The sequence below is a fragment of the Spea bombifrons genome, chromosome 10 (genome assembly GCF_027358695.1).
Source record: "Spea bombifrons isolate aSpeBom1 chromosome 10, aSpeBom1.2.pri, whole genome shotgun sequence".
NCBI lineage: Eukaryota > Metazoa > Chordata > Amphibia > Anura > Pelobatidae > Spea > Spea bombifrons.
In genome coordinates, this window is record NC_071096.1 from 18,212,985 (window position 1) to 18,227,210 (window position 14,226).

Below are 14,226 nucleotides of genomic sequence, written 5' to 3' on the forward strand. Positions count from 1 at the left end.
ACAAAAGAAACATAAAGTAAATCAAATGTCTAGTGATGTACCTGGAAGCCGTGTCAGTAGGTTATTTGACTGGCAGAGACTGAGAGAGGGTAGATGCTCAAGAGGAACACATCAGTATTGTCGCGAGCCTAAGACTCGGTCATCGTGGAGGGGAGTGCTGGTTGGGTGTGGTCGGGTCCAATCAAAAATAATACAATTAATGGCGCGGGATACAGAATCAGTAGTATTCAGAAAGAATCTGGCTGTTTAGCCAAGGGGTCCAAGTTTTTAGGTATATGTGTGTGGTGCAAGAAGAATCGTGGGATATTTTCTCTAAGATTCTGAGTTTTTCCAGAGTGGTCACAATATCAATATCAAAACAATATTCGGTTTTCTATTGTTTGGCCATGCACAGTTTAGTGGCCAAGAAAATATGTATGAGAAGTTTTCAAGTTGGGTGGGGGACGGGGTCAGGAAACATGTGTAGCAAGGCTAATTCTGGTGGAAAATCAAATGTGTGAAAACCAGTGTCAAAAAGGTGTGTACAAGAAGAAATAATAAAGAGATACTTTCCTTTCTCCTTTCAACCGGATACACAGCTGCAAACCCGTAATAACACTCTCTCCTGGCAAGCCAGAACATATTGAGTTACTACACCATTGTGTTCTTTATGTTGTTGCTTTCTCCATATATACTCCACATACGGATCGCGGTGGGTTTATATACGAAGCCTGATCAACTTATTCAGATTGTGAGTGCATATATACAATTTCCATACAACAACTGAGTTTGATATACTACACTATCATAGTTATTTCTTCTGTTTACTTTTCAAATTGAAAACCGACCAAACACAAGCGCCCCCCTAGTGGATCAGGAAAATCAAATGGGCAATGAAAAATACAGCGTATCAGAGTAAACATTTCCCTCCAGAGCGGCGTCAGCACTGGACAGCTCCACCACACGTGAAGCATGGAACCTGTTTGACCGCATCCCCTCCAGCAAAGCTTGGATTGGTTGTCCCACATGTGTGAGAGACGGACCAGGGTGAGGTACCAGCGGCAACTGAGCTTTTTCTAAAGCTCTATATGGTCGGTGCAATGGGTGACCCCCCTCATTGCCTCTTCCGCTTCGATCCATGACTCTAGTGGGATCTCTGTGTCCAGCTCCCTCTCCCAGGCTAGCATATGTGGTAATTTATGAGCGAAGTTGCGGGCGATTAAGAGGGAGTACCAGGTGGAAATAGCCCTCGAGAATCTGGGGGCCGAATCACACAGTGAGAACAGTGTTACGTCGGATCAGGCACCATAGGTGATGGACTCACAATGCAGGAATGGCGTGAACTCGCCAAGGAACGGTATGAACCAGCTGAGCGAAAGGGAACGATTCAAAAAAACAAGCCGGGATCGGGGTAGGCAGCACAGGAGCAATGTCAGTAAACAACAGCCAAGGTCGGGACAGGCAGTGCAGGATCAAGGTCAGAAGAACGAAAACCGAGGTCTGGTACACGTGAAAATCAAGCAGAAAGCACTAGCAAAACAAAAACCCTGAGAACAATAATATGGACTTGTTGAATGGGCACAGAAACACAGAACAAGGAAGTTTAAATAGAGCCAATGGTGGGAGAACAGGGAGCGGGCCAATCACAGGTAAGATGACGTCTTTACGATCGACGCAAAAATATCAACAGGTGATGGACCCACAAAGCAGGAATGGCGTGAACTCGCCAAGGAACGGTATAAACCAGCTGAGCGAAAGGGAGCGATTCAAAAAAAACAAGCCGGGATCGGGGCAGGCAGCACACAACACTACATACTCTCCCTGTGTTACCTCCGCGAGTGACACGGAAGCGCCACACAGGCAGAAGAGGTACCGTTGAAGCCACTGTGAACATGTAGCGGCGGATCGAATACACGATCGCCGCTGATATGCTTGCGGTGGCTCAACAAAAAGACACTAAGTCCTCTCTGCCTGTGTTACTTCCGCGAGCAACGTGGAAGCGCCACACAGGCAGAAGAGGTACCGTTCGGGCGCCGCGAGCGCGTAGCGGCGGATCGTTTATCAGCCTGAACAGAACTGTGGGTGATCGCTCAGTACACACACACCCCCTCGTGTGCGTGCCGAGCGCACGTCAGTACACGAGGAGGACGCGCGCGAGGGACGGCGGGACAGGTAGGTGCAACAAACAGCTGTTGGAGGGCCAAGGAAGAGTGACACACAGGAGAGGGCAGTGAACGGAACAAATGGCGTATTTGGAGATATTTAAAAAAGTCATGTCGTGGGATGTCGTGTGTGGAACTAAGATGTGAGAAGGGGGATAGAACCCTGTCCGCGTATAAAACGCCTAGCGTGCGAAAGCCGGGGCTGATCCAGCGGGAGATCTGTAAATCCCGAATGAGTTGTGTCCGCATGGGGGTTATTCGGGTAAGTTGGTGGGGAGGGGAATCGTTTGGCCACCCTGTCCCATGTGTCTAGTCGTTGGGAGTAAGGGAGGCAATGGTGGTCGCCTGTTCCGACGCACCCATAAAAGTTGGTCTATCGTGAATGGGGAGATAATGACATTTTCCTGGGATGTCCAGGTTGGAGGTTGAGTGTGAGAGAGGAATGGAAGTGTCTGTGAGAGGATGCTAGCTTCGTGGTAGGACTCCATATGAAGGCCACCCTGTAGACGAGGGACGAAGCGAGTGCGGTTTGCTATTCTGGATCTGCTTTTTACGATGTCCACCATTTGGGAAGGATTCCAAACATCTTGGCCAGTGTGATCTTTAATGTGGGATGGGCGGGAAAGTGATAGAGTGTGTCTTAATTTCTTAGCCAGGAGGGAGTTGGCTTTGTTGCCTTTCGTGTAGAATTTTTGTTTGAGCTTCAGCAGCATATAAGCCGTGGAATGGGCATTAATTTCCAAAAGTATAAATCCTTGTAATTCCATATAATATATTTACATATATTTTGCGTCTTACATTAGTAGGCTCTTGGAGTGAGCTCCCCAGGGGCCATACCGCTGTTGTAAGTGTGAGCAGGTTGCTTCTTTGGAATGTACTGTACTAGATCTAAAGAGGCAACTGGCAACACTGAGGGACATAGACAACATGGAGAGGAGCTTACTGCTTACAGAGCAGGCATTGGCTGGGGTCAGTGCTGGGGGGTTAGAGATGGGGAAGAAGAGGTCTCGAGGGCAGAGAGCTGGGTTAGTTGTGTAAGGGGCAGCAGGGGCCGGAGAGCTAGGAAGGTTTGTTCTGGGCTAGATCACCCCAACATGTTTGCCAGTTTGTGCGAAGATGCTGGGGAGATCAGCTCAGAGGAAGCATTTCTGGGGCAGGCTGACTCTCCTAGCAGCCAGGAGAGTAGCCTTTCCAGCATAGTGGGGAGCCAGAAGGCTAGACAGGTGCTGGTGGTAGGGGATTCAATTATAAGGAAGGTTGATAGAGTAATCTGTCGCCAGGACCCCGAATCCCGAACGGTATGCTGTCTCCCGGGTGCTCGGGTTCGACATATTGTGGACCGGGTAGACAGATTGTTGGGACGGGCTGGAGATGATCCAGCGGTCATAATACATGTTGGTACAAACGACATAGTTAAGGGCAGGTGGGGGATCCTTAAAAATTATTTTAGGGCACTAGGTCAGAAACATAGGCAAAGGACCTCCAAGGTAATATTCTCTGGAATGTTACCAGTACCACGCGCTACTTCAGGGAGACAGTGGGAGCTTAGGGAGATCAATGCATGGCTAAGAGCGTGGTGTAAGAAAGAGGGATTTGGGTTTTTGGAGAACTGGGCAGAATTTGCAGTCAGCTACAGACTCTACAGCAGGGATGGACTGCACCTCAATGAGGAGGGGGCTGTAGTGCTAGGGGAGAGGATTGCTAGGGTAATTGAGGATCTTTTAAACTAGGTTCTGGGGGGAGGATAAAGATAGAAATGAAGTGCTAGCTAGAGTAGACTGGAAGGGGGTCTAGCTATGGGAAAAGGGCGTGAGAGCACTGGTGGGGTTAGCACAGACAATATGGTGTTACGTAGTACAAAACTTGCTGTCAAGAATTATTTGTCAACTGTTACACCAGCAATGGGTAATAACCTTAAATGTCTTTTAGCAAATGTGAGAAGCTTGGCAAACAAAATGGGTGAGCTGGAAATATTGGTAAGTAATGAAAAATATGACTTGATCGGTATCACGGAAACGTGGTGGGATGATACGCATGACTGGTCAGTAAACTTACAAGAATATTCACTTTTTAGAAGGGAGTAAATAGAAAGGGGGAGGGATTTGTTTATATGCAAACCCTAAACTTAAGCCCAGTATTAAGGAAGATGTGCATGATGACAGTAGTAATGTGGAGACGCTGTGGGTGGAGATTAACCTAGATAGTAGAAAGAGTCACACACTACTTGTGGGTGTATGCCACAAGCCACCCAACATTAGCAATGAGGGGAAAGATCAGCTGCTATTTCAAATTGAAAAGGCTGCAAATAGGAATGAAGTTTTAATCATGGGAGATTTTAATTTCCCAGATATAGATTGGAATAGTAGAATTTGTTCCACTAAGGGCAGCAAGTTTCTGAACCTGCTTAACGACCAATTTATGTCGCAATTAATAGAGACCCTAACCAGAATGGATGCCTGTCTAGATCTGGTAATAACTAACAATGAGGAACTTATCTCAAACATTAAAGTAAGAGAACACTTGGGAAATAGTGACCATAACATGGTTTCATCTGAGATTAATTCCAAAAAGCAAATGGGTAACTACTCTACCAAAACACTTAATTTCAGAAGGGCAAACTTTGACATGCTAAGGTCAACCATGGAATGTATAGAAAGGGATGGATTGTTCTCTGGGTTAAACACAGAGGATAAATAGAATACCTTTAAGCACACATTTCAAAGTTACACATCCCAATATATACCTATGGGAAACAAATACAAAAGAAACAAATCAAAACCAATGTGGCTTACCTGGAAAGTAAAACAGGAAATAAGGAATAAACAATTGGCATTAAAGCATTATAAAAGCGAGGGGTCAGTAGTATCATTTATGGCATACAAAGATGCCAACAAAGCCTGCAAAAAGGAGATTAAAATGGCTAAACTAGAAAATGAGAAATTTATTGCCAAGGAAAGTAAAACTAATCCCAAGAATTTTTTTAAGTATGTAAATGGAAAAAAGTTAAAGGCAAAGAATGTTGGTACGTGAAATTTGATTAGTGAGGACAGAGAGAAAGCCGACATCTTAAATGCTTTTATTTCCTCTGTTTATACCAAGGGAGAACCAATGACGGAGCCCCTGCTGGATAATTTTAAGGAACCGTTGCAGCAAACATGGGATTGGCTGACACAAGAGAAAGTGCTCAAGCAATTAAATACTGTTAAGGTAGACAAGGCCCCTGGACCGGATGGTATACACCCAAGGGTACTGAAGGAGCTAAGCCTAATTCTGTCCCAACCATTTTTACTAATCTTTAGGGATTCTTTCAGCTCGGGCATAGTTCCATTAGATTGGCGCAAGGCAGATGTTGTGCCCATATTTAAAAAGGGATCAAAATCTCAACCGGGCAATTACAGGCCAGTAAACTTAACATCGGTAGTGGGGAAATTATTTGAAGGGTTGCTAAAGGTAAACATTCAAGATCATATCTTGATCCATAATCCAATTAGTAAAAGTCAACATGGATTTGTGAAAGACAGGTCTTGTCAAACCAACCTATTAGCATTCTATGAAAAAGTTAGTAAAAATATAGACCTGGGGGTGGCTGTAGATGTGATTTATATGGACTTTGCTAAGGCATTTGATACGGTTCCGCATAAAAGGCTACTCAATAAATTAACAGAAATAGGCTTAGGGGCAAATGTCTGTATGTGGATCACAAATTGGCTAAAAGATAGAATGCAGAGGGTTGTTGTGAATGGATGTTTCCCAGCCGGTACGCAGGTATTAAGTGGAGTGCCTCAGGGGTCTCTCCTCTGTCCTCTTCTTTTTAATTTATTTATAAATGATCTCCCAAGCTGCACTGAGAGCCATGTCACAGTTTTTGCTGATGACACAAATTTAGGCCAGGTAATTCAGACTAACCTTGATGTTTCTTCTTTGCAGGAAGATTTAGACAGAGTTGGGGACTGGGCGTGTAAGTGGCAGTTCAATATAGAGAAATGCAAAGTTATGCAGTATGGTAAAAAAAAAAAAAAAAAATGCAACCTATTCTTTAAATAAAATATCCTTGGGGGAAACTACCAATGAGAAGGACTTAGGAATAACAATTGAAAACAGGTATTGATTCTTAAAATCAATTTGCCTCTTTACAGGTCATTGGTAAGACCTCACCTTGAATATACGGTACAATTCTGGGCACCGGTCCTTAAAAAGGACATTATGGAATTAGAAAAAGTGCAAAGGAGGTTATGAGAGAGACTAAAAAAGTTCAAATTATATATGCTAGAAAAACGGCATCTCAGATGGGATATGATAACATTACATGAATATATGCAGGGCCAATATAAAGAGCTCTTCGGCTCTTCATTAACAAAAATATACAAAGAACAAGAGGTCACCCTCTGAGACTGGAAGAGCGCAGGTTTCATAGATGACAAAGGAAGGGATTCTTTACAGTGAGGACAATAAAGGTATGGAATTCACTTCCAAGGGAGGTGGTGTTATCCAATACATTAGATACTTTCAAAAGGGGCCTTGATATTTTCTTAGAAAGGCATGACATACAGGGATATAAATAGAATAACATTAATATTTTAGAGCTTCTTGATCCAAGTAGAATCATCTGAGGACCTCGGTTAATCTCTCCTCTCCCCATGTCCCTGTTAAGATTTCCTATCCTTGCTTAAAGGAGAAGCGTCTGAGGATCTCGGCTCCTTACTCAGTGTTTCCTGTGTTTCTTGCCTTGTTCCCTGTCCTTTGTTGTGTCCTGTACCATGTATGTATTGTCTGGTCATGTTTCTTGCTCGGTTTCCCTGTCCCTTGCTCGCTATGTTTCAGCTGTTACTCTGCTTAGATTCCATACTCTCAGCCTGCCGCATCCTGCACATGATTCTCGTGCTATGTCTCATGCATGCTCCAGGGTGCCTGCAGGATATCACTTTGTTTTGTTCTGGACAACATCCGCTGCTATGTCAGGGTGCTGGTATGTGACTGCACAACCCTAGGTGCTATTCACCCGGGTGACTGCAGTCGCCCTGCACCAGGCCGTGTCCCACTCCGCTACTGCATCCTGGACTCCATCTTTGGACGCTCTGGGTCATTACAGTCGTTTGTATGGACCCAGTTCCTGACAATATATGTGTGTGTAAGGTCAGAGTACATGTATATGTGTGTGTAAGGGGAGTGTACGTGTATATGTGTGTGTAAGGGCAGTGTACATGTGTGTGTGTGTGTGTAAGGGCAGTGTACGTGTATATGTGTGTGTGTAAGGGCAGTGTACATGTATGTGTGTAAAGGCAGTGTATGTGTATATGTGTGTTTATGGGCAGGGGTGTGTAAAGGCAGTGTGTAATGGTCCTGGAAGGGAGGCTAACATTAGCCTTGTTTAATTTAAAAAAATCTCTGCTGCTATGGACTACTCTTTCAATGATGCTCAGCCAGTAGTATGGTGAACACCTGGCTGGCTGAGAATAATGGGAATTTTAGTTCACAGCTGGCATCTGAAGCTTTACTGTTGCTGCACTTCCCATGATGCTCAGCCAGCATCATGGAAGTAATATGTCTGGCTGAGCCTCATGGGAATTAAATTCAATGTGTTGGTTATTTTTAATATGCATGACTGTGCTGACAAAAACAAAGCGTGTTTTAAGTGGCGATGCAAGCGTGACATTGTAAAGTGCAAAAAAGTGACCCTCTTTCATATTTTGAAATGTTGGGAGGTATGGTGCTGGGACATGAAGGGTACCATAGTGAGATAACATTTTATATGTGTCCCACAAGGCATTATCAGAGTTTGGATGAAAAGTATTTTACGGCAAAAGTGTCTGAGGATGTCAAGCAAATGTGACACAGACGCAGTACCAAAGGACAGTTCAAGATCTTAAACACAGATAAGCCAAGGCCAGACAGGCTGTTCCATTTATCTACCACCCTCTCAGTAAAATAAAATTTCCTTACAGTAACGAGATGCAAATGGATGCTTTATAAACAAAGCAGACATGATTGGTAGTGTGAGATGTATGAGAGGCCAATTCCCTTGACTACATGAAACATAGTCAAAACGATATTATTGTTCCACTTTAATATATGTTTACAGCTATTTACCCAACATATTTTAAAGAATTGTCTCCTTCTGCATATGAAGAAGATTCAGATATTGCATATTTTTTCGCAATAAAGTTTTTTTGTTATAAAATAAAACAATAACTAATGTAAGATTCATGAAAGAAGGTGGTGGTCATACTAGTAGTTTCCATTTATATACCAATGATGGAGGCATTAGAGACCCAGATCACCTGCCAACCGATGCACATACTCACTTTCAGTGTCATTGCCTTGATGCCTCTCCCATCCATGCTCTGTCTCTCCATCAGACTTGGAGTCAGACTCATACATTGTTTTCCATCTCAGTGTTGTCTCTGCCCTTATCACTCTTATTTCCTCAGCCAAAGACAGGTTATCATGGAGCAGAAGCTGTACTCTTTGGGACTCAGAATCTCTCTCCTAATTGAAAAAATATGGAACCTCAACAATGGACATATAGAATTTGCTGTCCGTTAACTTTCTTGTGTCAAGCATATCAATATTTATTTTTATGAAGAACATTTGCATATAATGGCTGTTATTTTTAATTACTACTTACATATACAAGTACCGTATTGGATTGAATATAGGCCGCACTTTTTTCCCCCACTTTAAGTATTTAAAGTGGGGGTGCAGCCTATATTCGGGGTCTAGCGCCCGACGCCCGGGACTGCAGTCCCGGGCGCCGGGCAGGCAGCGGGGTTAGGATACAGATCCCCCGCAGCGGTGCAGGGGACCTGCATCCTACTCCCCGATACGCTCAGACAGCCTCCCCTGCCAGCACTTCCCACGGGGGGGGGGTGCCGGCACGGGAGGTTGTCTAAGCGCATCGTGCGGACCTCCGCACGATGCGTTTTACCTCTGCCCCCCCCTGGACTTACCGGAGCAGACTCCCGGGTGTCTTGCGGGGCCGGCGGGGGACATCTACGCAATACACGTATACAACTTCCGGTGCCGGCACATCCAGTTGTGTTTTGCGTAGACACCCGGGAGTCTGCTCCGCTAAGTCCGGGGGGGGGGGCAGAGGAGGACAGTGGTAGCTTATCTCGGGGAGGGAGGACAGTGGTAGCGTATCTCGGGGAGGGAGGTCAGTGGTAGCGTATCTCGTGGAGGGAGGACAGAGGTAGCGTATCTCGGGGAGGGAGGACAGTGGTAGCATATCTCGGGGAGGGAGGGCAGTGGCAGCATATCTCGGGGGGGCAGAGTGGCAGCATGTTTTTTGGTGCTTTTTTAAAGAAAAAAACTTTTTCTTTAAAAAAGCACCAAACTTTTAGGGGGCGGCCTATATACGGGGGCGGCCTATATACGAGCCAATACGGTATATATCAGTACTTTTCTTGAATGTTATCCCATTTGGGCAAAATAGCATGACATATACAAGCATATCAGTCAGGAGCAATAACCGGGAAGGATAAGTCTATAGGGAAACGGAGCTCAATATGCAGGCAGAGGCGCTTAGTTGACAAGGCCCAGACGGAGTCAGGATAAGCCACGGTACGGTACACGAGCGGGCAGTGAGGTACAGAAGGGTCAGGCAGAATCACAATCAGGACACGAGCCGAGGTATGGTACACGAGCAGGCAACGAGGTACAGAAGGGTCAAGCAGGAACGAGGTCAGAGGAAAGCCAAGTAGGTACACGGTAAATCACTAGGAAGACACACTCAGGATGTAGCAGGTAAGCACAATAACTGAGCACTGAGCATAGCTCCGCCCCCGAGTGGGAAGCTACAGCGGCGAGTTCCCGCGAACAGTGTTCGGGGAACAATAAAGTTAGGAGAGGGCGCGCCTAGCAGAAGCCGGCCGGGGAAGCCAGCAGAAGACGCGCTCGATCCGATGCCCGCGGGTAGCGGGCGTCCAGGTAAGGTGCCGCGTTGTGACGCCGGACCCTGCCGGGTACCGTGTCGGGTCACCAGACCCTTCCGTGTACCGTGTCGGGTCGCCGGACCCTGACAATATCCAACATATATATTTCATTAAATATATAATATTACATTTAAATTTGTATCAAAATCCTACCTTTAATTAATGAATACACGAAGGGGTTCGTTGTTTAGTCTTCCTTTATCAGCTACATGCAAAGCTTAGTTTTCAAATTGTAGTTTTTACCAATTCTTTTACTGGAGCAGTTTATGTTTCTGCCAATTCTAATTAAAAGTAACCTTTTACGCAGACATCTTAAGACATCCTAACTAACTTCACTAATCATCCAACCTTTCTCTCGGCATCTCAAAGCAAATCTATACTAAATATCCAGTATAGAAAAATAAAACACACTTACTGTGCAGTTGTGATATTAATTTCTTAGACAGGATATTTACAAGTTTGTTTCAATTTTTAATAAATAAAAAAATGAGATTTTATATATATTTATATTTGGTGTTTGTAGATATACTGTATATCTCACCAACTCTGAAATGTTTTTTTCTTAACACAATTTTTTATTTTTTTTTATTTTTACCAATTGCTTTGCTAGGTCCTATTTGGGGCAATGCGCAATTCTAAAAAGCAGACATCTTCAGATATCCTATCTTAAGTTGCTAGTCATTATGACCTTTGTTTCAATCTATGCTAAATAACCAATATATTAAAAAATTAGCACACACTTTGCAGTTGTGATTCATTTCATACACAGGATCAGTACAAGCTCATTTAAATTTTTAATAGAAAAAGAAAGGGATTTTACTTATCTGACAACGTAAACACCTTTGGAATCTCATGAGCCAGGTCAACTTTCTTGCTAAGCAAAACATAATGCGGCGGGGGTTGCACAGCAGCTCGCATTGAGTGTGTGCTGTACAATGTGAATGAATGTGGTTTTAGGGTGTGTGTTAATGTGTGTAGTTAAAGTGCATGTTTATCATATGGTGTTTGAAAGTGTGTGTTTGTGTATGGTGTTAGAGTGAGTGACTGTCACTGTATAATGTTAAAGTGTGTGAGTTAACATATTGTGTTAGCTGTGTTATTAGAGAGTTTTGGTGTATGGTGTTAGAAAGTGGGTCTTAGCATATGGTTAGTATGTTTGGTGTTAGTATAGGTGTGTGTGAGTGTGTTTGCATGTTAGTAAGTGTCTATGTTAGTCTATGTGTAAGAGTGTGTGTTAATTTAGGGGAGTGAGGGGCCTATTAGGGACCCCCCAAAAAATTACATATATATAAAAGTAAGCAAAAGTGCCCAAACACCTTGTACCCTCCCCGCAAGAAGTCTAAGAAGATAAGTTTACTACTCGAATCCACATGTTTTGTGGCTCTCTCAAAACATAAAAAAATCAGCAGTGGTAACCTTTTAGTGAAAGCCTAACTAAAATTGCTAAGAAAATGATTTTGTTTCCTAACTTTCCCCTTTCTTCTAATTTTTAATATATTAGTCATAATAAATTAGTCCATACTGTCATGTCTCATGACTCATGGTTTATTTGTATTTTTATTTATATGCTGTTTGCTACTGGCTATCATGTTATTTGTCCCTGCTGGGCTCCCTTAGTCAAGTTGTATTCAGCTAGCCCCTCCCCTCTCATGTTCATTCTGGTGCTGTTCGTTATATTGCCTGGTAGCAGCCATTTTCTGTGATTTGTTAGCAAAAACTACTTTCGTTTCATCTGCACATGTCAGCCTGAAGATTAAAACTTTACTGAGATCCTCTTCTACATGTCAGTTTTGCTGAGTTGACACTGTCTGCTGAACTTTCATTGTGTGAGTACTGGTCAATACAGACTTAGCAGTTGGTCTCAGGAACCCATATCTCACAGCATTCTTAGTGAGGCAGAATACATACCTTTAAAAATACTATCAACAGGAAACCCTATATATCTTTGAAAAAATGTATATAATTTGACTGTGTGTATACTATCAAAATGAGAATAATGATTGAAATAATGTAAGGTAAAAAATGCAAAAAATCTCCAGTCACTAGTGTGTGTAAAATCTGAAAGGATTAAGGACAAAGGGATTTATTGTTTAGAAGGAGCGTTGATGTGATAGTTGGCAGGAGAGTTGTGTTTCAGCTCCTTAACTTTACTATTCATTACGACGGGGCATCCCCAGTGAATTTATGTTGTAGGAAGAGCTTTGACGACCCTAAATAAAGCGTAGCTAAATTTGTGAGTTTTCTTCCAATTCTCTTCACCCATTGGATTATGCATTATGCAGGGCCCGCTCAACCCTTCATGTTGGATAAGACTCTTAATGTGGGCCCTTCATAATGAATAGTGAAGATATAGTTATATAGCCGACTCTCCCTTTCGTAAAATAAATAATGTTTTGTTTTTTCATTTAAAGTTGAGGTGCGTTTTCGTTATCTCTGCCTGAAAGTAGTTTTCCTTTTCTCATCTAGAAGAGCCCTGGATTTTAGAATTTATGCAAGGACTGCATAGAATGGTCTTTAAACATATGTAGCCAGTTATTTGTTTTATTTGACAATATAGCTTACTAGTTGGGCTTCAATAAAAGTGTATCAGTACACAGTAGGATAAATAGTGTAGGGAGCAGGTTAACCCCTTAATGACAATTGCCGGTTCTGGCACGGCAGGGAAAAACAAGTCGTTTACGACAAATGACGTGCCAGGACCGGCACGTCTTTAAACGGGTGCAGAAAGCGATCTACGTTCGCTTTCTGCACCCAAACGGTGTTGCTGTAATGCCTCGACCTCGAGGCATTCAGCAACGCCACGATCGGCACCAGGGGCCATGTCTGGCCCCTCCCCGGGGCATCAACAACCGCCATACATTGTATGGCGGCGGACACCAGTTTTAAAAGCGTTTAGGAGGCGATCAACGATCACCTCCTAAACTTAAATGATGTTGCTGGAATGCCTCGATCAGGAGGCATCCAGCGACACCAAACACTTACCTCTGGATGGACTGTGATCTTCACCATCAGCAAGATGGCGGCGGCCCGGGAAAAAAAATAATAAAGATGAAAAAGTTCGCTAGACGGTCTCCAGACCCTCTAGAGAACTCTGGCTCCACTTGCAGGTTGAATACAGGTACTGCATTCAACCATGCAAGTCAATGGAGCCCAGCTTTCTAATCACAGTGTGATTAGTAAAATTAAATTAAAAAATAAAATAAAATTAATAATAATTAGAAAAAAATAGTAAAAAAACCAGTAAAATTTAAAAATAATTTCCCACTGATGTCACTATCAGGGGAACCTTCAAGTTGAAAAAAAAAATGCACACGTACCAAATGTGGCCTTTTAGTTCCCCCAAAAAATGACAAACCCATGCATGTGGGGTATCACATTGGGGTGTCGTGTGACAGCGGCATATACCAGGAGCTGTAAATTCATACATAACATAGGTGTGTGGGGGAAAAGTACACACAAAAGAATACTACTGCAAACTTTGAAAAAATTCTGGTGGTAAAATGTGTGCATGCAAAGAGTTAAAATACCAGCATTTAAATACCCTGGTGTGTCTAGTTTTCAAAAATATATGGTTTTGTTGGGCACACTGAAATGGCCCGGCTCAAAGATGGTACAAATAGGGCATGGGCAGTGGATCCCCAAATGCCAAAGTTCAACATTGAAAAATGTGCATGCCCCAAATGTGGCCCTTTGCCCCCAAACAGCCAGGCAAAATCATTCATGTGAGGTATCGCTGTACTCAGGAGATGTTGCCGAACACATATTGGGGTGTTTTGTGATAGTGACATATACGAGAACCTTTTCATTGATACCTGAAGTAAAATGTGTGTGACAAAACAAATGCAAAAAACTGACTACCACAAAGTTTGACAAAGACTGGTGGTAGATATGGTGCATGGAAAGAGTTAAAATGCTAGCATTTGAAATACCCTGGGGTGTCTAGTTTTCAAAAATATATGGCATTATTGGGCATACTGAAATGGCCCGGCTCAAAGATGTACCAAATAGAGCATGGGCAGTTGATCGCCAAACGCCAAAGTTCAACATTGAAAATGCGCATGCCCCAAATGTGGCCCTTTTGCCCCCAAACAGCCAGGCAAAATCATTCATGTGAGGTATCGCTGTACTCAGGAGATGTTGCTAAACACATATTG

General features: G+C 43.3%; 1 protein-coding gene across 1 annotated transcript in view; it reads right to left on the reverse strand.

Moving 5' to 3' along the window:
- The window catches only part of CCDC88B (coiled-coil domain containing 88B), a 136,266-nt gene that overhangs the window by 44,322 nt on the left and 77,718 nt on the right, over positions 1-14,226 (reverse strand). The window contains exon 11 of the mRNA XM_053449775.1: positions 8,444-8,627. Coding sequence (XP_053305750.1) covers positions 8,444-8,627 — 184 coding nt within the window. The remainder of the gene's footprint in view (positions 1-8,443; positions 8,628-14,226) is intronic.